The 25781-nt window shown below is 31.2% G+C and overlaps 4 protein-coding genes across 6 annotated transcripts in view; 2 read left to right on the top strand and 2 right to left on the bottom strand.

Moving 5' to 3' along the window:
- Positions 1-5740, top strand: part of LOC130897552 (BTB/POZ domain-containing protein 8) — a 53143-nt gene extending 47403 nt beyond the window's left edge. Inside the window, exons 8-9 of the mRNA XM_057806474.1 lie at positions 58-422; positions 1233-5740. Of these exons, the coding sequence (XP_057662457.1) occupies positions 58-422; positions 1233-1609 (742 nt within the window). The 3' untranslated portion in view covers positions 1610-5740. The remainder of the gene's footprint in view (positions 1-57; positions 423-1232) is intronic.
- Positions 5741-5827: 87 nt separating this feature from the next.
- LOC130897553 (uncharacterized) lies at positions 5828-15631 on the bottom strand. Its single transcript, XM_057806475.1, has 8 exons — positions 15492-15631; positions 15309-15428; positions 13001-14209; positions 12505-12743; positions 7495-7673; positions 7005-7285; positions 6564-6787; positions 5828-6089 (listed from the first exon to the last, which is right to left on the bottom strand). Coding segments are annotated over exons 2-8 (2142 nt in total). The 5' UTR covers positions 15311-15428; positions 15492-15631; the 3' UTR covers positions 5828-6081.
- Positions 15632-17308: 1677 nt separating this feature from the next.
- Positions 17309-23655, bottom strand: LOC130897239 (ATP-dependent RNA helicase p62-like). 3 transcript variants are annotated; one of them, XM_057805994.1, is made up of 6 exons: positions 23328-23655; positions 20927-22036; positions 20281-20519; positions 18758-18936; positions 17824-17980; positions 17309-17718 (listed from the first exon to the last, which is right to left on the bottom strand). In XM_057805994.1, coding segments are annotated over exons 1-6 (1695 nt in total). In that variant the 5' UTR covers positions 23330-23655; the 3' UTR covers positions 17309-17710. The 3 variants fall into 3 exon arrangements, 2 of the variants coding, with proteins under 2 accessions (XP_057661977.1, XP_057661976.1); XM_057805993.1 differs by having other exon boundaries at positions 17309-17980; positions 23328-23530; XR_009059676.1 differs by lacking the exon at positions 17309-17718 and having other exon boundaries at positions 17837-17980; positions 19319-20519; positions 23328-23530.
- A 135-nt stretch (positions 23656-23790) lies between these two features.
- On the top strand, positions 23791-25396 carry LOC130897238 (HIV Tat-specific factor 1 homolog). Its single transcript, XM_057805992.1, has 2 exons — positions 23791-24063; positions 24117-25396. The coding sequence occupies exons 1-2, from the start codon at positions 24012-24014 to the stop codon at positions 25367-25369; spliced, it is 1305 nt and encodes a 434-aa protein (XP_057661975.1). The 5' UTR covers positions 23791-24011; the 3' UTR covers positions 25370-25396.
- Positions 25397-25781: the final 385 nt, after the last annotated feature.

Genomic DNA, 25781 nt, shown 5'->3' with positions numbered 1-25781 from the left:
ATTTGAATATTTCATAAACGAATTTTGCGATTATTTCGATTTAATTTTTTTTTCTAGGACTCGTATTAAAGAATTAACTCCTCACCTTGAACCGACTAGTCGTCTACCTCGTTCGACGATGTTCCGTAACAAGAAACCCAACAATCTAAAACCGAACGTTCAAACTACCGCCTTAAGTTCCTCAGATTCGTCTCGTAATTCAAGTCCAGGCGTTAATCAACAAGTACGTTTAAATGGAACTAACGGTAGTTCTTCTTTACGTCGAAGTCTTCTTTTGGCTGCAAAAGCTCCACAAGTCCCTCCGAGTCCATCCATAAACCGTAGAAGTACTTTAACCCAACCTACTGCCGCCAGTGCTGCCAAATCCACAAAAGGATCTATCAAAGCTGTACCAAAAGCTAATATAGGCAGAGATAGGAGTGGTGAGTTTGGATTCATAAATATCGAATATCGTAGAAGAATTTTTTACATTGTGAATGAAGTATAATTTAGAGCTGCCTACTATTTGTAGATAGTAAATTAAAAAAAACAAAGCTCATAATTTTCTGCTTGAAATTTTGACGTTTTTTCATTTGTCAACCTCTGTTCTTATACCTGCAGTTCCCCTTGACACGTCGTCCCCACTTACGCATTCCATATTCTTTCAGTGAGCGTAATCGCCGTTTCCCTTTCTTGAAAGGTTGCGTCCATTCCCTTTATCGTCGACATACCTTGGATGTACTTCATTGTATACAACTTAACGTCATATCACCTCTAATTCTAATCCAATCCTTATGAATTCACCATACCACTTCTGATTTGTACTCCTTGCGCTTCCAGCTTTCTTGTGAGTTTCGCCATCAACAATTACTTGATTCCTGCGCGCTGCTTCTATAGCGAATCCGTGACACTTGTATATTCTTTTAAGAACTTTACAGCCTTCCAGTACATTTTTATGTGTCCTTCCTATATATATATATATAAGGTAGCTGTGTAGGCGTAGAAGCAAAAGACAAGTTATGGGAAAAAGAAGAATAAAATTATTTGAATTAGGCAATTTAAGAAAACAGCTGATCTATGTCAAACTGCATGGTAGAAAAATATCGACAAACAAAGATATGTTTCCGGTAGGAAATTTCGCGCTTCTTTTAGTAGCAATTTCACAATAAAACTGTTAATATTAAAGTATAAAATCGAACAAATTAATAATTTTAGTTATTTATAAATCAACTGAATACTTTTTTTGTTAACAGTTACTATCAAACCTCCAATACAAGTGCCCCCTCCCAAACCATCCACGTCCAAAAGATCTTCCACAACAGTTTCCAGAAATTCAAGCATGGGTAAAAAAGACACCCCAACGTCTCTAACGACCAAAAGACCTGACAGTAGATCCAGCTCCCCACTAAAAAGCGATAGCCGCAATAGTTCGCCAAGAAAACTAGATAGTAGGGTTACGTCTCCAATAAAAGCTAACGTACGCAGTCCCTCGCCCTTAAAGGACGCCAGTAATGCGCCGCGAAGGTTAACGAAAGGAACGCAGGCAGCCAAGCCTGTTCAAGCACCTACGATGCAGAGGTCTAGCACGTTTTTGAAAGAAGAACCTACTGTTATTGGCAAGGTTCTGTAATTTAGCATTCCTGTTAGGCGAGACTTTGAGAATGTAAAAAATAAATATTAAAAAAAATGTTGTAGTCGAAGCTATTTAAAATTTTATTGTGAAAGCGTGGAAGGTCCTTTTGATAAGGACCAAATATCAATAAAATTTAAATAACCTCCAATCTTGTTAAGTCATAAAAATGTATAAAATTGATATAAATTTATTTAATATACCAGTAGTTTTGAGACGAATCTTTTTCTTGAAAAGTTTATTGTTGAGGTAGATTATTTAAAGTATCGAAAAAACCTGTTGCACATTCTCCGAGTTTACCCTACTAGTCTCTACATTCCTAGTCTTTTTTTTTGTTTTTATTTTGATCTCGTTAGGATTTACAATTTAGAAAATAATGTTATCGTTTGTGATATTTTAAACATCGTATAATTTATTTTCGTTTGAGACAGTTACCAAGAGAAGTGTCCACATAATTATGAGTGAATAATAGATATAAATTTTCTTTCAGTCTCTACAAATCAGTATTACAAAGTGTGTCACCAAACTAAAAATTCTGAATTTTATCACCATCTGAACAAATTACTTTCATTTTATGATATAAAATTTGTTTTTAGTACATCAATTTATCAAATGCTTTATTTCAGTAGCATCTCATTTATTGGTTCATTTGAACGGTTCTTTTTTTGGTTCACTTTTGATGGTGAAACTGTAATGAAATTATTTACTTATTTGAAATGAAATAATTTCACACCAACTTGTGAACAAGTCTGAATTTGTTCCCTTGGATAAAAAAATAGATCTATGATAAAAAAATCATAACCACTTCTCTTGATGATTGTTGCTTAACATCTTGGTTCGATAAGAAAATAAACATGATAATTATATTTATAAAAAATTGCTATTAAATGTAGGCGTTTTTAAAATTAACATGTATTTTCTTCTGATTGACTTATTTTAATTTGTTTTAAATAAAATTTTGATATTCTGATATGTGGTCGGTACTGATTCTAAGATATAGGATAATCTGAGATAAAGCAACCATTTTAAAGAAATTTATGCAACTTTTTTAATATCATGCTAATTACAAAAATATTAAAATAAGTAAACAGTTACACAAATGTCTCAAAGACTGAATTGGATTATTGAAAACTTATGTTTTATACAAAAAACAAAAATATATAATTGAAGTTATGTTAGAGGTTATATTTCCATTTTCTTTTTAAAATTGTTTTCATATATTGTAATTCAGGGTATCATATCCACTACGACCTAAAGGATATTATGGTACAAAAAACCAAAATCATGTTGCAATCAAGAATTTTTGAATCCAAATATTTAGACTCAATTATTAAAAAAGAAGTTGACAGGACATATGTAGTCTTTGTGTCTGACAGTCAGATATCTGACAATAATGAAAAAGTCGGAAAAAATTTGAGTAAAATTTATAAATTTCATTTATTTATATAATTTAAGTTCATAATTACTTCTTTTTCGTTCATTTAAACTTATTTATTTCATCTTATTGTAATGTTTTTCTTATTTATTTATACGATTTCTATTCGTGGGGTTGATTAATAAATACTGTCTCTTACGTTCTTAATTTATTTAAACATTTTACACTACACTAACTTATAATTCACTATCACTTAAATAATTTATTTAAGATCTTCGATTACTTTGCCAATTCGTTTTGTTCACTATGATTATTTATTGTAAACTGAACTAAACTGCGCTACAGAAACTTCTTATATACATCCCAAAAGAATCCTAAAAGTTCTAGTAAATAAATAAACCAAACATGCTCTGTCGATTTATCTCAATAATATGTTTACAGCATATGATCGAACATTTTGGACGTGTAAAACAAAGGTTGCTTATTTGAAGATTATAAACAAACTTAACTTAAGAAAAATTCAATATTCACTGGTTTAATTAATGCCTTTTCCGATTGTGATTGATCTAGGCTTAGTGCCATCGGTGAAAACCACAGTTAACCTATTTTCTTGAAATATACTTCACTTTCTAATAGTATATAATGGAACTGATGGTTTATCTTTGTATATAATTGAATTGGTTTTATAATATTCGTAAGAATGTGAAGTATTAGAATACATAGTAAATAAAAATGTTATATTTATGTGAATTTTGAAATTAATATTTATACCTTTATGAATAAGATTCGTATATATAAAAGAGATTTAATTAAAAAATTATTTTTGCTAATACATAACCTACATAGAAAATTGTGCTTGCTGGTGTAATCAAAAAATTCATACTGACCCACTTCTAGTATGAAGTTCTAAGAATTTTTTTTAATCCTGCTATTTTTTCATATGTATGGATATCTCACTACATATATTTTCAATAGCTCCTAATTATTTCTAGTTTGATTGAATTTGCCCAAAAATTTATATGCTCTTATTTTTCATTTCATTTCATAACATCAATGTTTTACGCTTATATCTAGGAATTGATCACACAATTTCTTCCTCATTAGTAATATGTAAGACTACTTAATGTTTCATTAACTCAGTACGAATTTTATTCCAGTTTTTCATTTTAGTGAGTTTCACTTTAGACTCTTTCAAGCTCATGGAAATTCCAGCTACAGGTTGTAACCGTACCATTATTTTCTAATTTATTTTCCAGTCTGTAAATGTGTTTGTATACTCATTAGGAATATTGTAAAACTTATGACTTTGACTAACACATTTAATACATTCAACGATCCGATTTCCCTGGCATTCTAGTCTAGTTACTCACTTTTTGGGTTATCTGTGTATTGAATAATATACTAGTTTTTATTTAATGTTTGATCCCAAAGTTTTTTTTTATTTGATAAACATTTTCTATGTAGGAATTTGTGTATGTTACATTGTGCAATTTGAATTTAAAAAGATGTTAGCTGGTGCCATCTAATGAATATTTTGTCACACATATTTCGCTTTTCTTTTCAATATCAGTTAAGGTTCCGGGCTCTTTAGTATCCATTTTTTTTCACTGTTTTCTTCTTGCTTCCAGTTCGTTTATTTAATTATTTTTTTTGTTTTAATAAGGTGTTACCTTTCTCGTTGTTTTATCTATCTTCATTCTAATGCATACCAATTCAACTATTTCTTGTTTATTTCAGTTACTGATTCTCCAGTTGTACTTTGGTAACGTTTTCGTTTTTTATATTGCCCCGCCTAGTTTTTACTGCTATCCTGGGGTGTTTCATTTGCATTACGTATATTTTCGTGTCCAGATATGTTACTGTTCATTCGGTAGTATTTTTTTTTCCTTTATTCATTCATTAGTTATTTCTGGATTTATCCGCCCACCATATCAGTAGACTTCTTAAGATATTTTTATGTTGTTTCTCTTTTTTAAATTTATATCCTTATATTTACTTCTTTTTTATATCGGTCATTTTGAATTTATGACTTTGGTTTTTCTTGCATTGACTTCTACTTTAATTTTTTCAATACTTGCTTAACCCTCTATAAAAGGAAATCGTTCATAAAACAGAAGTTGCACAATTTCAATTTGTTCTCTGTTTTTTAGATAGTTCAAATCATTAAAACAAAGTATTATTTTCCCTATTTTTCTTAAAATAGTTCCATTCCTGTAATACATACTTACTAAATTCAATATCTTATAATAAAAATTCATAGTTTTTACGTCTTCTTTGGCTATGTGCTAAATCTAAATCGCTTTCTACAAATCTTGAAGGTTTCTAGATATTATTTAAATTTATACCTTTGTATTGCATATAATTTATAATAAATTGAAAAGGCTAATGTACTTCGCTAACATGTTTTTATCATACGACATTTTCTAAAACATTTTGTTTGTATTATAAGTGAAATACATATTTTAAATCTTAGGTGCTGTTCTTAAAAGCTATTTATTTAGTCACGTCTGTGGTAATGACTATCCCTCCCAGGGTATTTTGTAAGAATAGCAAAAATAATGAGATTTCTTCATTTTAAAGGAAAGCTTTCATTTTTCTATCTTATTTTAAGCCATAGTTTTAAACTAGACAATATCGAGGTCTCATTATTTCTTGTTGTACAAGATTAATATATTTGTATTTTTTCCATTAGAATTCTTTATGAAGAATCTCTGATGTTTTGTTTGTTGTATAGTGAAATAAATTGAATATTTTTAGCTGTCTTTGATTTAATTTGAACAAATTACTAAAATCTTAATAGTTCACAGGATACAAAGCAAATAGAATGAAAAGAAACATAAATAATATTATAAATAATTCTGTATTAATATCTATTTTAAGTAAAATAAGTTACAAGTCAAAATTAAAACTGTCTTAGTCTAATCACAGTTATTACATTTTTTCCATCGAAATCCATAAAAAATATTCTAAATAAACATAAAACATGCAGGACATGTTGAAGAGAGACGGCATATCAATTTTATAGAATGATCTATATGGGACGCACGGGAATGCATCTGAAGAATACTGAAACATCGAGTTTCCTCTAATCATCAAACTAGTATGCTAAAAAAAAATAAAATAACTTATGACTATAAACAACCTTAATAATCAATATTTGAATAAAAAGTAAATTCCAATTTACTAACGAACCGGCAAAAGATTTTCAATTGTTAATGTTATGCTAAAATTTATCAAACAAATAGTTAGACCCAATTAAAGATCAGTATTAGTTGAAATAGTTTGATTGTTATTGCAATTAACATCAACATTATATGTGACTTTTATTATTAGTGGCTCTTCTTCTCTAACTCAGTACTGATACATGTAAATATACATAGATAATGTTGAAATTTGAAGTTACTTTGTGCAATGGAAAAAGGGGTACACATATTATTCTTCAAATTTCTATATAATATAGCACAAAACGAACCATTTACCTGTGACAAAATTGAAATTTGTCTAGTAACCCAAAGTGTGCAATAAAATTAGTTCAATTTCAATCTCATTTCAAGTAAATTTAATATTAAAATTACTTACGAGCTGATCTATTAGCAAATCCATTAGTAGCAGCAGATCTATTTCCCACTATGGCACCCGGTCCACCTCCCATGCGATTTCCTGGGCCTCCACCGAGTCCGCCACCTCCCATTCTACCTGGTCCACTGCTATTGCCCACACCAGAACCACCGCCCATTCTTCCACTACCTGCATTACCGCCTGAACCTCCACTAAATCTAGTAGGTCTGCCGGTACTATTATCCCTAAAAAATAAAATTTGCAAGTAGGAGCCGTTATTGTTACAAATCGAAATTTGTTATGTATCTCAAAGTGTAACTTATATAATATTTGCTTGTACACAAAGAGTTTCTATATAATTTAGCAACAAAATCCAACCTTAAGTAAAATAGATAGATATTCCTTAATGGCAACCAAAGTGCATAAAATTAACAAATGAATTAAGTAATTGGTTCAGCATACCTAGATCTAAATCCTACACCTCCACTGGTACTATCACCTCCGGGTCCTCCTGCTCCATTTCTAGGACCTCCTGGTCTACCACCACCTCCGCCTCCCAATGACCTACCGCCTCCACCAGATCTATTACCTCCAGGTCCGTTTCGGAGGCCGCCTCCTCCTCGGCCACCTCCACCACGACCACCGCCTCCCATACGATCTTTACCACCGTATTTACTAAAACCTCCACTTTTTGCGAAACTAGAAGGTCGATTCGCGATATCAGCAAGTTTTGGGTTTATCACCTGAAAATATTAATCAAACTCAATTAAATCAGAAAAAAACTTTAAAAATCAAAATAAATTACAAATTGATTATGAAAAGTGATGCACCTTACGAATTTTCAATGCATACTCTCACATATATTAATATAATTGAGAAACAAAAATCAGCTACCTCAATTTTGTCTTAGAATTTTTTGAACATCAATTTATATCTAGTAATTTCTAGTTACCTGATTAGCTTCCTTCAAAACTGATAGAAGATCTCTTGCTTGTCTTGAATTGGCTGGAGTAAAGAAAGCATAGGAAGTACCAGTTGTGTCTGATCTTCCTGTTCGACCTATCCTATGAATGTAGTCTTCGGAAGAGTTTGGATAGTCAAAATTTACAACATATTTTATTCCATCCACATCTAATTAATACAAACAGATTAGATGATGTACCACAAAATGAGTTACATCACTTTTCCAGATGGACATTTAGCAATTTTTACAAGTTCAATGTACAATAACCGCTCATTTAAAAATAAATTTTTGTATTACATTAAAGAAAAATTCTAAACCAATATATCAACTTGTTATAAATACAACAATCGCTTCTTATCAATTAAGGTGTAGAAATCTTGGTTAAATACTTATTTTAAAAAAGAAATAAACAAAATAACCAAAATACCACTTTAATGTAGCACAATTCCGACACCTAGATAATAAACGGTACATTACCTTGGCTCTAATATGTGCAAAATAATATGTAAAAATAGCTTTTTTGGAAAAGTGATTTTTTTTTCAAACACTAGTTGAATGTTTTCGATTTTCCAAAAATTGTAAATTTGTAGTTATAATCGTCTGACAACAAAGCTTTAGAAAATGGTTGTATGGCTTTATTTACAACTAGTTATTAAATTCTAATATAGTTGAGAACCACGACAAATTATATTATCCAATGGCGTTAAAAATATTCCCTGTGGAGTAATTTTACCTTGGAAATTACTAGGAAAAGTTCATCATGTCCCAAAATTTCCTGATTATTTTCAATATCCATTTTTATTTTCACAACAAGAGATGAATAAAGTTAGGGAACACCGTGTATGATAAGAGAGATTGCCAAACTAGAATTAGGCTTCCGTAAAGGTGCATTTAGATGTTAACCTATTCCCCTGTTCTAGACCTTTGTTGTTAATTAAAATTTTTTACTCTTAACAAAATGATGTTCAAGAATCAAATTTGTGTCAACTTCATTTGAGTAATCAAACCAATACATTTTTCAGAAATTTACCGATATTATAAAAATGTTTATCAATTATTATAATTGTAACTACATATTCAAATCAGCTTCAACACTAACCAACAGTTTCCTACAAAATTAACGCATAATTTGTAATTTGGAAAAAATTATGAAAGAACTTTATGTTTCTATTACTGGTTTGACTTTGTGGCTAAAGTTCGTCAAAATGATAATCTCACCATCCCAAAAGAATGTGTTGCAGATATTGCGTTAATTGGAGAATTCTTCTCACAAGTAAAAGTAGTAAAATCTTCGATTTCTAGAAGGAGTGTCCCAAAAAAACAGGAAGACATTAGACCAGGTCAGGAATCATGACAGATATTTGCATCTTCAAACACTAGGGCAAAATTTTTTACATTGACCTCGGTATGTATCATGTATTTAGGAGATTCCAAAAAATGTTTTCAGCTTTTTTGAGATTCTCATGTCAAGAAACCCCTTTGTGTTCAATATGACAGGAATCATAGGTAAAAGATTTTTTTCATTTACTAAAAAAGGGGTAACCTTTGAAAATTGGGCATACTGTGAATGTAGTCGAAAGCTATATGAAGTGCCTGAGACTGGACCTTCCTACTGTATAATGAGAACAAATTTTGCGTATTTGGCAATTATTGACGTGTCCCAATATACAAATTGAACAAAAAACTTGCACTATGTTGCATACAACTTAAATATAGTGTGGCACTGGATTAGCAATGGTATGTAGTGACTTTAATACAGACCAACATCATAATTCGTATGGGGAAATTATTTACTTATTAAAATCTTTCACTCGGTTTGTTAACAGAAAAATCTTGAGCATAAAAAGCTGGACCACATATGGAAAAATTATCCAAGAGATTATAATCACAGCAACGATTTGACCAGCTAGCTAATAGCCCAGATTTCAATCTTTGGAATGTGATCAATAGTCACTAGTTTTATCAAAAACTCTTCACATGTTACTCGAGCTATAATATTAGAACCATTGAATTAAAGAATGCTCGATCACCAAAAATTTTTTTAAATAAAACATTCAACTAGAACTAAAAATAGTAACAAATAAAATGGAACGAGAATACTAACCATAAAACTGAATAAAAATCCATGTTGCTCTGAAGTTTTTAAGAATTCATTGTGTTAACAGCTATAGTAGCAATTGTAAGTTGGCTGCTGCAGTGTTGGGATAGTGACGCATACTATTTCTTGCGTAACTTAATACATTTGAAAAAATCAACATTCAGGTACGCATCGACGTCATATTCCTTTTTATTCACTGCAGGACCGACAGGATGACATTTTTTCTGATATGAAACGCAGCTCGGCCAATTTTAATACGATTTCCTGGAAGGTTGACCGATAAGCCGAGCTACATGCAATGGGGCACTTTTATTTCACTTCTGGCTTTAATCCTATCAGTCTTCGATGACAACAGATTTTATACAAACAAGTTTTTATATAAATTTCCCTATAAAACTATCTAACAAATGGAACTAAAATCGTTGATCACATTTAAATATGGGGGGCTACCACATAATCCAGTTAAAAAATAATCACGAGTTTAGAGCTCTAAATTACAAAATACAGTCATAGATTTTTCCAGTATAAACATATATTTGGATTTCTAAAACATTGAAGAGATAAAGAAAATAAAGAATCAGTTTTCCAGCTGTTGATGTAATTAGACATATTTAATACAAACATAATAGTGTAATGAGACATTGGTTAAATTAAACAATGTTCAGTCATCTTGAGTCACTCAATAGATGGTAATTCATATCTTTCATTAAGCTGGAAATTCGTAGTCAAACTAATTTGACCATAACAACTGTATATTTACATTTCTACTATTCTTATAAAATAGTAAAAACGAGTTGTGTCAATAATTACCACAAAAATTCCTCTGATATACTCAGATAAATTGAGTCAAAATTATGTAGAACTGATATAATATTGAATCGTATAAAGTAGTTCATATATTTGATACACAATAAGTAAAGTTGTGAACGAAATATTTTTGTTTTATCTTGGGACTAACACATGAAGCACATTTTTATAAAAGTCCATGAGAAAACATCATCAATGTATTTTTGTCAAAATAAAAGCTAATTCCTCCTTATTCAGCTCAATTCCTATCAATTTAACACAATCATTAAATTAATTATTGTAGTGGCAGCCCTCAAGTAAGCCAGAAGTGTGTAACAGGTTTTCAATGTTTGAAGTGACAGAGTGCCCCAGTAGTTGTATTCTAAGTGCCATATCCCCATCGGTCTTCTGATCCACTTCAAAGTGGGGTGCAGACAGCCAGAGGCACCGCAAGAAACAGAATTGCATCCTTTAAGTAAGAACACAACAAAGGCGTATCATAAGCAAAACGTTTTTGTTTTCGTTTCATATTTATATTTAATTGCTATGTACGCTCATCCTGCATGTGCCTCTGAAACAAAGGAATAAACCAGACTGATTAATCAAGTGTCAAAATAAAATATATCTATAACTTAATATTAAAAATAAATATAAACTGTTATTATTGACCTCGCAAGCCTAATATCTAATAAGACTGCTCTATAGTGAAAGTATCAAAGTAGAAACTTCTATTTTATTAACCAACATCTTTAAGAAATTCACTTATTCATTTTGTCAAATGTAAGCACAAATTAGTATTCTTAGTTTTACAAAAAAGTTAAAAAAGTAAGTAGTAGAAGTATGGATAGATAGAATAGATTAAAATGTCCCTAAATACACACCACTCATGTATTTTTATGTAAAGTAGCTGTTGTACAGTGAGGTCTCAGAAATGTGATGTCACTATTGGTACAATGGCTTTAATGCATAATTATCAGATACGAAATGTGTTTTAACAAATAAACAATTGCCTTGAGGGGTCTATTTGCCCCTCTGAAAAACTACTGAGCATCAATCTAACAAAGTTTCATCATTTAGAAACTTTTTCCACCGAAAAAAAAAATTCTAGTAAAAAGTAAATCCTCATTAATAATGTATACCAAGAGTCTTTAATATACACATGTTAATCCTGAATATTCTTAGTTACTTAGAAAAGTTGAACAGAATTTAATTTGTAAATCAATTTTCTATTAAAGAGAAATAATTATAGAACTTAACAAAAGACAAATCAAACTATTAGAAAACTCAAAAAACAACAATTTGTATTAATGGCAATAATGATTTTTGATATACACATTTGATTGTGGTAGAAAATATTTTTCACGTTCCCGTAATTTGTAAACTAATGAAGATACTAACAAGTAAGTAAAAAAACAAAACCAATAATTTTTTTCAGTTCCAAAGAGTGGTAAGATTAGTGTAATACATTTTTGACTGAAACTTATTAATTTAAATTTAATTTGTTGGTTGGTTAGTAGAGAACATGTAATTAATGTCTAGCTTAAAACCCAACCCAAGAAGAAAATACAAATTTGACATATTGTCATTTAGGCTTCATAGACCACAGTATTAATTTTGATATTTTCATGCTATTTACTAGAAAATCAGAGTATCACAAAGTATATACAAAAAATAAGATGATTCCTCACCTGAAAAGTTACTATTTGAAAAATTTGTGATGTTAGAACTCAGAGACAGCATTTAAATGTAACAAGCATCAATAACGAAATAAAATCTATTTGTTTTTTATTATGAGAAAGACAAGAGATGATTACAACCTCCCAAGTTTTTTTTTATAAAATGAAACATTATTATCAAAACAATGAATAAAAGATATAAAATCTAGAATTCAGTATGTCAATCTACTGCATTGTATGAAATACGAAAAGGATGTGATATCTCAGCATCGGGGAAAAAATATATAAATATCAGCTCACCAAACCAGTCTGGAAATCCCACAAAAAATGCTACTATAGACAACAGTACCCAAATTTTAGCACTGATGTTAATATGCAAAATTTCAAAACTGAACATGGTTCGATTCCTAATATCATTTGCATGAACTTAATGCTCACCTAATCCTCTAGCAGCTACATCTGTAGCAACCAAAATAGTGGATTTTCCATTTCTAAATTCATTTAGAACAAAATCTCGTTCTTGTTGGCTTTTATCTCCATGCATGCATACTGCTGGCCAGCCAAATCTTTTTATTGCCCTTGTTATTGCTTCTGCCTTCTTTTTAGTTTCAACAAAGATCAAAATTTTGGCATCGGGCTCATTATTATTTCCTATTTCTTGCAAAAGTTGATTAAGCCTGTAAGAGTGCAAATTTTTATTGAGGGCGGACAAAATTGAAATTTTTTTTACAAAATTTGTGACTGTATCAGTTTGTTCTATTCTAATTAGGAAGTTTATTAATTTTACTGTTTGATATAAACTTCCAATTTATAAAAACATAAACTCATATTATTTTTTTACTATCTATTGCATTTTTCAATATTGATGTTATTTTAATAATTGTGTCATAAAAAAACAATATTTTTGTTACAAGTATAAATTATTGCTACTCACTTGAATTCTTTTTCAAATTCTTGACAAACATCAACAATTTGGAGTATATTATGATTGGCCGAAAGCTGGAGAGATCCAATGTTAACTTGTACATAATCTTTTAAAAAGTCTGTAGCTAGTTTTCTCACTTCTTTTGGCCAAGTTGCGGACCACATTAAAGTTTGTCTGTCGGGTCTGATTTGTTCAAGAATTTTTCTAATTTGTGGTTCAAAACCCATATCCAACATTCTATCAGCTTCATCAAGTACCAGGTATGTGCATCTTTCAAGATTTGTTGTGCCTTTTTCAAGAAAATCAATGAGGCGACCTGGAGTAGCTATACAAATCTCAACACCTCTTTCTAAATCTCTTGCTTGCGGCCCTTTTGGAGCCCCACCAAATATACAAGTATTTCTAACATAGGAGGAACTTCCAAAATCACTGGCCACTTGTTGAATTTGTTGGGCCAATTCTCTGGTAGGAGCCAAAACAAGTGCAATTGGACCATCACCTCTACTTATAGGAGGTTGGTTGTTGATATGTACTATTGCAGGAAGTATGTAAGCCAGTGTTTTACCAGAACCTGTTTGTGCAATACCAACTAGATCCTTTCCACTCAATGCTATTGGCCATCCTTGAGCTTGAATTGGAGTAGGTTGATCATAACCTTGATTTGCAACTTCTTTCATAACATAATCAGGAAATACAGCTTCATCAAAATGTTGTATGGGATTGGGAGCGTTTCCATCAATGGTTATTTCCTTTGCTCTACGATACTGCTCAACTTCATATGGTGATCTATTAGCTACTGAAGGATGAGGAACATAAAAATCTTTTTTAAATGGCCTCAATTGAATGTTGTCCCATTGGGGTCTATAAAGACGGTTTCCTTGAGGGCCTCTATTAGCACCACCTCGGCCCCCACCTCCTCCGAATCTACCTCCCCCACTGCCGCCTCCGCCACTTCGAAAACCACCACCTCCCCCTCCTCCACTTCTAAATCCCCCACTTCCTCCACCTCCACTTCGAAAACCACTTCCACTGCCTCCCCGACCTCCACCACTTCTAAATCCTCCACTATCATTCCCACGAAAACTGCTGCCGCCTCCAGAATTATTGCGACCTCCACCTACACTTCTGTCATTTCCACCACTGTTGGAAAAATTATCACGACCTCGAAATGAGCCACCACTACTTCCAGCTCCTCCACCACCTTGTCTTCCAAAGGACCTAGAAATAAACATTATACTAACCACATTGAAATTTTCTTAATGTCTTTCTGTTACACACTATATACACATTCCTTGTATTATCTTTAGAGAATATAACATGATTTATTGAAATTTTCCTAACTGGTGAAAGAATAAGAGACTTTAATGTAAAAATGAGTTCGCAATTTTCTAATTATTGTTTTTTACACAAAGGCAAAGGAAAAGAGACTGAGTATGAAATAAATACAGGGTTTCCAGGAACTCTCTAATCAAATGCAAATGTTTAGTTCAAGTTTATAACATGCTGACACTTGAAACAAATGTCTAAAGAAGAAAAGTATTTTGTAGTTTTGTGAAATAACATTGTACCAATTAGGGCCAGCCAATTAAAACTCTAACGACAAAGGAAATTCAAAAACTTAATTTGACCTGAATTTACTACAGAATTTGTTAAATGAATGATATACTAAACATAATTGTAAGCAGTACAGCCAGATTTCCCTGTCTTCATTGCTAGTGCTATTTAATCAATCCACAATTTTCTAAGTTTACATTCTTGCAATATGTTTTCCACTTATCTGTCTCCCATTTTACAGCTAAATCGCAAATTACCATTTCTTAATCTAGTAAGTGTAACCACTTTGTTCAAACACTATATAACAGTAGCCCATTTATCTGATATAACTATAGAACTTGTTCCTTGTCCAATATAGTCACATCTAACACCACATACTGATTTTTCAAAATTAAAAATCTGCATAATTTCACGACTCGAATAATTTTATTTTTTCAAGCACATACTTCAGAACAAATTTAAAGATGCTTGTTTCTGATTGACTGAAAATCAATCAAATTAAAATGTCAAAGGTCCAAAAAATTATTTCCCAAATATGAGCATAATTAACATTTAAGGAAGCAACGTGTTGTTGTTTCGATCATTATTTTATAAATATATGAAAATAAACACCACTTTACAATTTGTAGTCAATAGCTATGATAACGAATGCTTAATTCACACGGCCATTTTGTAATGAATGTAAAATATTACAAATACAGTGAATCAAATAGTAAAATATACGATGAATAGAAATAACCAAACAATGAAAAATAAGACTCACATTTCAAAACTTTCAGATGAATGAGGGAAACACGTAAATATTCTAGATTTTTCTTTACGTCTCGAATCGCCAATCGCGTCAATGAATAATCATGTAATTGAGTTACTCTTCGTCATTCACCTAAATAACAGATATAATTACAATTGACATTAAAATACATAACTATAAGTTTTTTACTTTTACCTAGAACTTTTAATGATTCATAAATCTTCAAATTTTATTCCTTCAACAGAACTGACGTATTTGCTACCACCAAAATATGGCAGAAATATAACAGGAAAACGGAAGATTACAGTCTACGTTCGTTTTGAAACTCAAAGTACAAAGGAGCGAGGGAGAGAGAATCATATTATATATGTTAGACGAAGATAACAAAAACCTTTCTGCCAATCACGGAACTAGCTACAGTTCTCCGAAGAGATCGCTGACTCATTCTAGAACCATTGCAAAAAGAAACATTAATAGAAAATAGTTTATTCGACCTTCTAGGAAAATGTGAAATAGAGGTAAACTGTAAAATTTAAGAATGCCACTGTATGTTTAAGTTCTAACGCATTGATAATAATTATATAAATGGCTTTTCGGAAACTAATAGGGTTCACTCGATCATGATCTGAATGTTAAAATGTAATCCGGATCGCGCTTCAGTTGTTCGGAAAGTGATCGATGACTCTAATCACTTCATAATAATTGGTGAATAACTAATTTATTAATTAATTAATTTATTCCCCCTTCACCTTCCAGAATGATAATGGTGATGACAAAGGATTATGGTATAAATGTAGCAATTGTAGATGAATTGAAATATATGGAGTTACAAACCTTAATATCATAGTTTATTATTGAAATATTTTGACAGATACTTTTTCATATACAAATTCAGGTAACTGTGAAGACATTCCATCTGATTTTGAAACCGTTTACCAAGTTTTTAAACGAACATATCCCTACATGAACTGAGCTGACAATAAATAGAGTTAACATTAAACAGAGAGAGAGAGAAAAAGTGTTGTAGCTTGTTCAAGTGAGCCCAAACTGCTGAAATAAAGATTATCGGTATACATTTATGTAATAATCCTATATTGACAGTTCTTATGGGAACAAACGTCTCACGTTATGGTGCCGACAGTATTCATTTTCTCTCTCGTTCGTGACAATTTATCTCTACTGCGCAGGACCGAGCTGAAACCTTGGAGGATAGAAAAATCGTTGTCATTTTGTCTTCCTTGGTCAGAACAGCTTCCATTTATAGAAATTGTCCATATAGAAATATTACATACATGTCGATATAGTACTTTCTAAATCTCTTTACTATATTCTGATTAGATCGCCATGATTGCCAGTGGTGGAAATGAGGAAAATAACTGTTGGTTTTAATAGCGCATAGAAAGAGTGACAAACCGACGCTTTCCTTTTTATTATTTGTGTACAAAGTCAACTACACAAAACCTCTTCGCGCGAACGACGATTTTTAAAGTGCGTTTGCGGTCGGTCCTACACTGATTTGGAATAAGACCCGCGAATATTAATAGTATTTCACTGTAGCTGTTTTAATTCCAAATCAATTTAGGACAGATTGCATGCGCCCTTTCAAAATTGTAGTTCATTTCTAAATACTTAATTTCCATATCACACATATTCAGTTAATCATTGATTATGTTAATGCCAAATAATAATTTGAATATTTTCGTACAAATGCGCATTGGTGATCATTAATTAAACTGATTTCAGGTAATCTAAATTGATTGTTGAACAAATCCAAATATCGGAAATGAGTAACGAATCATACGCATTCTAAATTGCTAGAAGCTAGATTCGCTTAACAGATTCCCATAAATTTTATTTCTGTTCACATCTTAAAATGTATTTCAACAAATTTGGAATTTTTCAAAGTTCCATTGCTTATACGCAGTTTAATAAAAATTCAATAGATTTATCTATTTCCTTAATTTAAAATTCATTGATTATAGGATGGAAGAATAAATAATAAAACGACTTCATACTCTTTAATCTGCTTTATTGTGTACTTCGCACATACAGTCAAAGTAATCTTTTAATCTAGAAATAAATAATTTATCACAGAATTACAACCACAAAAAAAATTGTGTAGGACAAAAGGTTCTGAGTAACCAATCAGATATGGAGTCAGATTCTCCAGTCCCATCAATAAGAATCCTACAGTTGATCGAAATTTTTAGTCTCCATTCATTGGGTAAAACTAATATGAGAAAAATCAACAGAGGGATTCTACATAGGGAGTAAAACTGTTCTAAATACTACATGTCATATCAAATTATAAAAAAAATTATTTAACGAAAAATGCATTTACAATATGCATTCTAATACTGATAAATATTTAAAAAAATCCAACGTAATACACCTGTATACACGATTACACATACTTAATACCCTGAAACAAAAAGAAAAAAATAATCAGTGACAAGAAAATAAATAATCTTCATTCAGTGAAAATAAATTTGTTTCTGGAAACAATGGAAATATTTGAATATCTCACCATTGTTGTATCCTTTCTGGTATGTATTGGGAACACTGAATTTCTTAAAACCCTGATTATAACCACCCTTATTAAATCCACCGTTTCCCCAACGGGAACCCCCTTTACCGAAATTATTCGTTTTATTGGCTATTTCATTCAATTTTGGATTTACAACCTGAAAAATAAAATACAATTTACATAGAAAAACATTTTAGTTCAAATTTAACGTGTAATTGATTAAAAGAAGTAATTTTTGATTAAATGTAGGGAAACTTGAGGATGGGATCCAGACAGTAATGGTGTGGACACCGAAGGCATATTTCCCAAATTAATATCCCTTTCAAAAGCACTCATGCTTAACCGTCAGTCTCAGCTAAGGCATGCCAAATTGAAAGGACAAAACTTTTGATAGAGTGAATATTGAAGCTATTTCGAGATTTTAAAAAGTTCACAAAAATTAATCCAATTTATTACCCATACTTTTTCTACAGCTTGAATTATTTACAAAAAATTTTTAGAGGAGCAAATTTGTTGAAAATCAGAGGGCGAGCAGGGGAAATTTCGGTAAAAAAATTACAAAAAATAATTTATGGAGATTCTCTTGAAATTATATAAATTATAAATATAAAATTATATAAATAATAAATAAAAAAAAGAACTTTTGATGTATTAATATAAGTTTATTTTGGTGACTACATTACCTTTTCTTTTGTAGCTTTATTTGTGAGAAGAAAATTTAAAATTGTGTCAAAAAATGATTTTTCAGAAATTAATTAGGCAATGAAATGTAATTTAATTTGATCAAAAAAATTAAGACAAATACACTACCGGTCAAAAGGTTTTGACCTACTCCATAATCCATTCATTTAATTACAATAATGCACTTCCAACAAATTTGACTGATAGTGTAAGTGCGAATCTTTGTTAAAATTTTACAAATTAAATTATTTACCTGGTTAGTTTCATTGAGGACGGACACCAAATCCCTAGCGTGTTTGAAATTGGAAGGTGTGAAAAACGCGTAGGATGTACCAATAGAATCGGAACGACCAGTTCTGCCAATTCTATGTATATAGTCTTCAGAAGAATGGGGATAATCGTAATTTACAACGTATTTTATCCCTTCAACATCTAAATAATGAAAACAAAGTTATATTATTTGTTCAACTAAAACTGAACTAAAGAAATTTTTATTAGAAATAAAACAAAATATATTTCAAGATTTTGTATGATTTTCTTTGAATATTTCTTTAGCTCAGTGACCAAAAATAATGTTAAAATATCCATTACAATTATAATGGGTTAATAATAGTTTGTCTTATCAAGTTTAATCTGTATAAATTTCTAGTCCCTAAATAAATAGAAAAATAAATTTTTAGAAATAAAAATACTTAAATGAATTGAGTAAAATAAAAATTTCATACTTATTAATTGATAGACAATTTTTTGTTTATTTAATAGAAATATTTGAATCAAATTAAATAAACTGAAAAAAAATTGAAAACATACTAACCAGTTTCAAAGGAAAATCCATGAAGTTGTGATGTGACAGTGAAAACCCGATTTATAAAGGTATAGTAGCAAAGAAAATTCCTGCTTGCTTCAGTTGACCTTCTGCGCCACCAAACTGGCGACTCAAAATATTTGGTCTACTCAAACATGGCAGAAAATGACCAATGGTAAGACATTAATGACATCTGTTTTCAAGTGCTCAAAAATCCCACGTCGTAGTAACTCAGGTTTTCTAAGCAGTAGGTAGGAAATAGGAACAAGGAGGGTGTAGAGATGATCACCAAGAAATATAAATTGAAAGGATTTTCAAGAGTTATGAAGTTTATCAAAAGATTTCTTATTGTATAAATACTGGAATGTGATTAAAGGATTGACAATTTAGTGATCTATTGGGAAGGTTAAAACAAGTGCCATATCATTTATATATAAAATAATCTCTTACAAAGGTCTTCAAATTTTCATTTTTCCAGCTGAACCGTCCCGATTATAGGGCGAGACAGCCTTCATAGAGGCACTCGCATGAAACAGAATTGCATTCCTATCATAGAACACAAAAAAGGCAAAAACTTAAAATCGCTCATCGTGCATGTGCCTCTGAAAAAATAAAAAAAGGGCGCCCAGACTGATAAGTAAAATTAATATAAACACGCACATATTTTAACTTTCAATCCATCAATAGAAACAGTACAGTTTCAGTATGGATTTAAATTTAGAAAACGATAGTGTTGTATTGAAAAAGTTCAATATTTAAATTATGTGTTAATAGGAAGTTCTGTACTTCCATAATAAAACAACTGTAACCAGTCTGAAATCCCCAATCCGAAATGCTACTACGCCACAAAATTTTTAGTTACGTCTTCCCCAACTGAAGGGGTATTAAAATAAATCACAAATGAACATGGTATAATTCCAAATGAACCGATTTCATTGTTTTCCCGCCCGACATTCAAGTTTGGAACTTACCTAACCCACGCGCTGCTACATCAGTAGCTACTAATATAGAAGATTTTCCTGATCTAAATTCTTTTAAAACGTAATCACGTTCCTGTTGGCTTTTATCTCCGTGCATTGCTAATGCCGACCAACCTACACTTCTTATAGATCGTGTAATTCCTTCAACTTTCTTTTTAGTTTCAACAAAAATTATTATCTTGGAACCAGGTTCCGGGTTGGCGTTAATTTCTCGTAGCAGAGATCCTAACCTTGAAATAAAATAAAAATTTGTTGTACAAAACCGAAGTGTTTACAAACTCTATCAAATATTTGCGATGTTAAATCAGGTCTTCTTAGAGGTAATAGGGTGTGCAGTACAAATAATCACAGATTATTTCATTTTGCCGTCTCATCATGTGAAGTAAGGATTTTGTGAAAAAATGATAAAAACAATTTTCCATTGGAAACTATTTGGCTCATTATTATATACATTGAATATAGAATTACAACTTTTTAGAAAAATTGAGAAAATGTTGGATATTAATAAAAAACATACATGGTTTTACTGGTACATTAAGAGTTAATCTAAAAAAACTTCAAGCTCTGAATTATATTATTTAACTGAAAGTGGTTCAAAATTGATATTTTTTTACTTAAATAAATTTTGTCAACTTACTTTGTTTCCTTTTCGTGTTCCTGGCAGACATCGACGATCTGAACAATATTGTTATTAGCAGATAAATTCTTGGATCCAACGTTAATTTGAATGGGATTTTTCATGAAATCTGATGCCAACTTTTTCACTTCTTTGGGCCAAGTAGCTGACCACATAAGCGTTTGACGATCTGGTCTCACCTGACTAAGAATTTTACGAATTTGGGGTTCAAATCCCATATCCAACATTCTATCAGCTTCGTCCAAGACTAAGTAAGTGCATCTTTCTAAATTGGTGGCTCCCTTTTCCAAGAAATCAATCAAACGACCAGGTGTAGCAATGCAAATTTCAATACCTCTTTGTAGATCACGAGCTTGGGGCCCCTTGGGAGCGCCGCCAAAGATACAACTATTACGAATATTAGTTGACCTACCAAAATCATTGGAAACCTCTTGAATCTGTTGTGCGAGTTCTCGTGTAGGAGCAAGGACTAAAACGATTGGTCCTTCACCTTTATTCAATGGAGGTTGGTTATTGATATGAATTGCAGCAGGTAATATGTACGCTAACGTTTTTCCTGATCCTGTTTGCGCAATACCTACCATGTCATGTCCGCTCATGGCAATCGGCCACCCTTGAGATTGAATAGCGGTAGGTGCTTCATACCCTTTGTTAAAGATTTCAGTTAAGATGTAATCAGGAAAATTGGCTTCATCGAAATTCTGGATAGGATTAGGAGATTCACCTTCTACAGTGATTTCTTTTGCTTTACGAAACTGTTCGACTTCGAAAGGCGTTCGGCCTGCTACCACGGGATGAGGTACATAAAAGTGTTTCTCGACGGGGCGCAAATTTTTAGTTCCCCATTCTACTTTTCTCAAACCGTTCCTCTCATTATCGAATCTATCGTTTCTAAAGTTATTCTGATATCCACCCCCGTTACGATTCTGGAAATTATTTTGCCCGTATGGTTTAGAATACGAGTCATTTTTATATCCCCCACCGTTACTATTAAAATTACCTCCCGATTTATTATACCCACCCCCATTTCTGAAACCGCCCCCAGAATTAAAATTGGAAAAACCGGAAGAACGAGGTTGGAAACTTCCACCACTTTGTTGATTGTAAGACCTGAAATAAAAGTAGAAGTTATCGTAATGTTTGACGGTTGAAATTCCGACGTTTCAATTAATACCAAATATTATGTTCGTATTAGAAATATTGAATATAACATTAATGCGCAGTTTGAAATATAATTTTTGATGTCTTCGAGCATAAATTCCTAACCCCGAAATTGTTCTGAATACATCCACCAATTGTATCCTCAAAACTGGGTAAGGGTGTTCAATCCAGCAAGGTACTTGCCATTTTTCTTATATTAACCTCTAATTGTAATTATTGTTCGTGGAGTATGCGCATTTGAAACATTCAGAAAATATCCTGAATTAATTTAAAATAATTACCGCTAACAAAGCCACCAACACCATAGTATAGTTTCTACAAAATGCCTACCGATCGTCAGAAGTCTGATATTCTCAACAACGTTGTGGGTCGAAACGGGAGATCATAAAAACATGGCGGCAATTCTAACAAAACTTATTTGATCGTTGCAGTTGGGAGTACAGTCAGCCAAAAATAAATAAGAAGTTACGAAAATCCATGTGGAACTAAATTTCACATGGATCGATGCGAAATATTTATTTCAAATTTCACATCAATACTAAGCAGACATATTTAAAACCTTGTAAATTATCAGTAGACGCAAACTTGGCGATTGTAGACCGTAACATATTTAATACTGCGCATGAACGTGAGCTTTAAGAATTGTATTCAATTAAATTGAAATAAATATAAATACATATTGATGAAAAGGAACTAAATATTAAAAATACTAGGAAAACAAAAAAAAGTCTTTGTATTAACCTGCTTCCGCAATCACCTAAATAATCTTCGACCTTTGATAATCTGAAGTCTAATATTAATTGATTCTACAATCAATATTGTGTGGAGCGAGTTTGAATTCCTACCCTTCAGAGTATGCGCTATTTGTATTGATTGTAGTTCAAAGGATGTGTTGGCCTCTAACTAATAAAGGCGTGGCAAGAGAAACTGCTTAGCAACAACTATTATCACAAACCTAAATACACCCAGTTTAAATGACTAATACAAAACCACCAATTTATTTCAAATAAAAATGGCGGCTACAATTACAATTTTTTAGTAATTTGTAATTAGAATGAAATTCACAAAAATGAGATAAAAATTACTATTTGGAAAAACTTAATTGTCTATTTAATTTTTTGTTTCTTTAATGTTTACCTAGTTATAATTTTAATGACAAAATTGAGGAATCACGTACTTAAAGCAGACATATTGGAAAATTCCAAGCATAAAATTAAATATAAAAATTATTAATACTCACATAATTACTTTCTTTTGAACAAACCACGAAATTTATTTCAATTAAGACGATATTAATACTTCAAATACACTTGAAAATGTAAAATTCAAATTCAATTGAATAGCTGAAGTAACACGACCGATCCCTTCGAAGGTTCACAGCAAAAGAGAATGATTCAGGATGAAAATGTAGAACATCGACTCTGACGGAAGCGGAAATGACGTCATATTGACATAGTGTTTAGTTGATTGCTAGATTAGAGCAAATTAATGTTCTTGAGAATTTTAATTTATTCATGGTGAATAAAAAATTTCACAAGATATTTCATGGAATGAATAATAATCCATTCATAATTCTTCATTGTCCTGAAAAGTAATTCTATAGTCGGAATTCTAAAAAGGTAATTTCTCACGGTTGGTATGAGTGAGAAAAGGATAAATGATACTAGTGGGAGTACTATTAATAGAAAATAATTGAACAACAAATATAAAAAAAATTAATTAGAAATTTTAGATAAATATTTTTACTTACTTATATTGAAGATTCTAACTTCAATAAAATATAAATAGATACAAACTTTTGTATTATAAATTATGGGAAAGTTATAATTTTGATCATTCGGGATGATGAACATCATGAGACAAATTGTGGTTAAAATCTTGTCAATATTTAGTATCTAAGCTAAAAGATATATTAGATTTAAAAATGAGTGATGAAAATTTAGAAAGTAATACAGTCAGTAGCAATACGAAAGATGGTATTTTTCAAATACTTGAAAAATATCCTTGTATAAACTATTTTTTATTTCAGTTGAAAAAACAGAAAAAGATGAATCTGTAACTTCAGAATCAAACACATACGACTCTAAAAATGTTTCTTATGATGGTGATATTGCAATATATACAGATCCTGTTACTGGTAGCCAATATACCTGGGATAAAGATAAAAATGAATGGGTATTAAAAAATGATGTTACATATGATTTTGAAGATGATACCCACGTTTATACAGATGCAGAAGGCGTGAAGTATTTTTGGGATAAAGAAAAAAATGCATGGTTTCCAAAAGTAGATGACGATTTTATGGCAAGATATCAAATGAACTACGGTTTTGTGGATAATACAAATTTAGAAGTCAAGAAGGAAGAACCTCAAATGAAAATAGAAGAAAAACCAAAGAAAGTTAAAGGAGAAAAAAGAAAAGCTTCCGAACCAACTTGGTTTCAATTAGATGAATCACAAAATACCAGTGTATATGTATCTAATTTACCTATCGATATAACTGAAGAAGAATTTATAGATTTAATGCAAAAATGTGGTTTGGTGATGAGAGATGTTCAATCAGGGAAGTTTAAAATAAAATTGTACAAAGATACCAGCACAAAAAACTTGAAAGGTGATGCTTTATGTACATACATAAAGGTGGAATCTGTTGATTTATCTTTAAAATTATTAGATGGTTATGAATTTAAGGGCAACAAAATAAAAGTAGAAAGAGCAAAGTTTCAGATGAAAGGTGAATTTGATCCTTCTCTTAAACCAAAAATGAAGAAAAAGAAGGATAAGTTAAAAATAAAAAAACAACAAGAAAAACTGTTTGATTGGCGTCCTGAAAAGAAAGTTGGAGAAAAATCTAAGCATGAAAGAATAGTTATAGTTAAGAACTTATTTGATCCAAAAATATTTGATACAGATGTTGGTCTAATTTTAGAATTCCAGCAGGATTTAAGAGAAGAATGTTCCAAGTTTGGAGAGGTGAGAAAAGTTCAAATATATGACAGACATCCTGAAGGAATAGCACAAATAAATATGAGTACACCTGAAGAAGCAGATCAAATAGTTACAATATTAAATGGTAGATGGTTCATGAAAAGGCAACTTTCTGCTGAAATATGGGATGGTAAAACTAAATACAAAATAGCTGAAACAGATTGTGAGATAAGTCAGAGATTGGACAACTGGGATCAATTTTTAGAAGGTAACGAAGACAAAAAAGAAGAAAATAAAGTTAGTGAGAAGAAGAGTGAAAATGAAACTGATCAAGATGCGGAAAAAATAATCTGAAATAAAATATACTTTTTAGATTGACCACTATTTGTTAATTTTTTTCCCGTTTTTATTATAGCCATTTAAATGTTAAGATTTCTGGAATCATTGGTTATACAGCTGAATACACTGTTTACACTACCACTACACAAACACACAATTATACTGTCGCACATTTTGATAAACAAGTTATACTTTTCAGTGACTGAAGGTAAACACCAACCTACCTTTCTCTAGATATAATCCGTGTTTCTATAACCAAGTTATCATCTTCAGATGTTGAAGGTACCTTCACCCTCTGAAGAGGTAAACTTTGTTATTGAAAGCACACTAGGGAGTATAATTGTGTTTGTTTAGTGGTAGTATGAACAGTTTATCCACTATGAAACCTATGACTTTGTTTTGAAGATGATAAACATTTTTAAATGTC

Source organism: Diorhabda carinulata, chromosome 8 (assembly GCF_026250575.1).
Source record: "Diorhabda carinulata isolate Delta chromosome 8, icDioCari1.1, whole genome shotgun sequence".
Lineage (NCBI taxonomy): Eukaryota > Metazoa > Arthropoda > Insecta > Coleoptera > Chrysomelidae > Diorhabda > Diorhabda carinulata.
This window is presented reverse-complemented; position numbering and strand designations above follow the sequence as displayed.

Bases quoted from the DNA above. Each gene is read 5' to 3' on its own strand.
- LOC130897238 (XM_057805992.1), top strand. From the start codon at position 24,012: ATGAGTGATGAAAATTTAGAAAGTAATACAGTCAGTAGCAATACGAAA. The intron at 24,064-24,116 runs GTATTTTTCAAA...TTTTTATTTCAG, and splicing joins CAGTAGCAATACGAAAGATG to TTGAAAAAACAGAAAAAGAT.
- LOC130897239 (XM_057805993.1), bottom strand. The intron at 20,520-20,926 runs GTAAGTTGACAA...TTTTATTTCAAG, and splicing joins GAACACGAAAAGGAAACAAA to GTTAGGATCTCTGCTACGAG. The intron at 17,981-18,757 runs GTAAATAATTTA...TTTATTTTTCAG, and splicing joins TCCTCAATGAAACTAACCAG to GTTGTAAATCCAAAATTGAA.
- LOC130897553 (XM_057806475.1), bottom strand. The intron at 7,674-12,504 runs GTGAGCATTAAG...TGTATTAATTAG, and splicing joins TGTAGCTGCTAGAGGATTAG to ATGTGGATGGAATAAAATAT. The intron at 7,286-7,494 runs GTAACTAGAAAT...TAATATTTTCAG, and splicing joins TTTTGAAGGAAGCTAATCAG to GTGATAAACCCAAAACTTGC.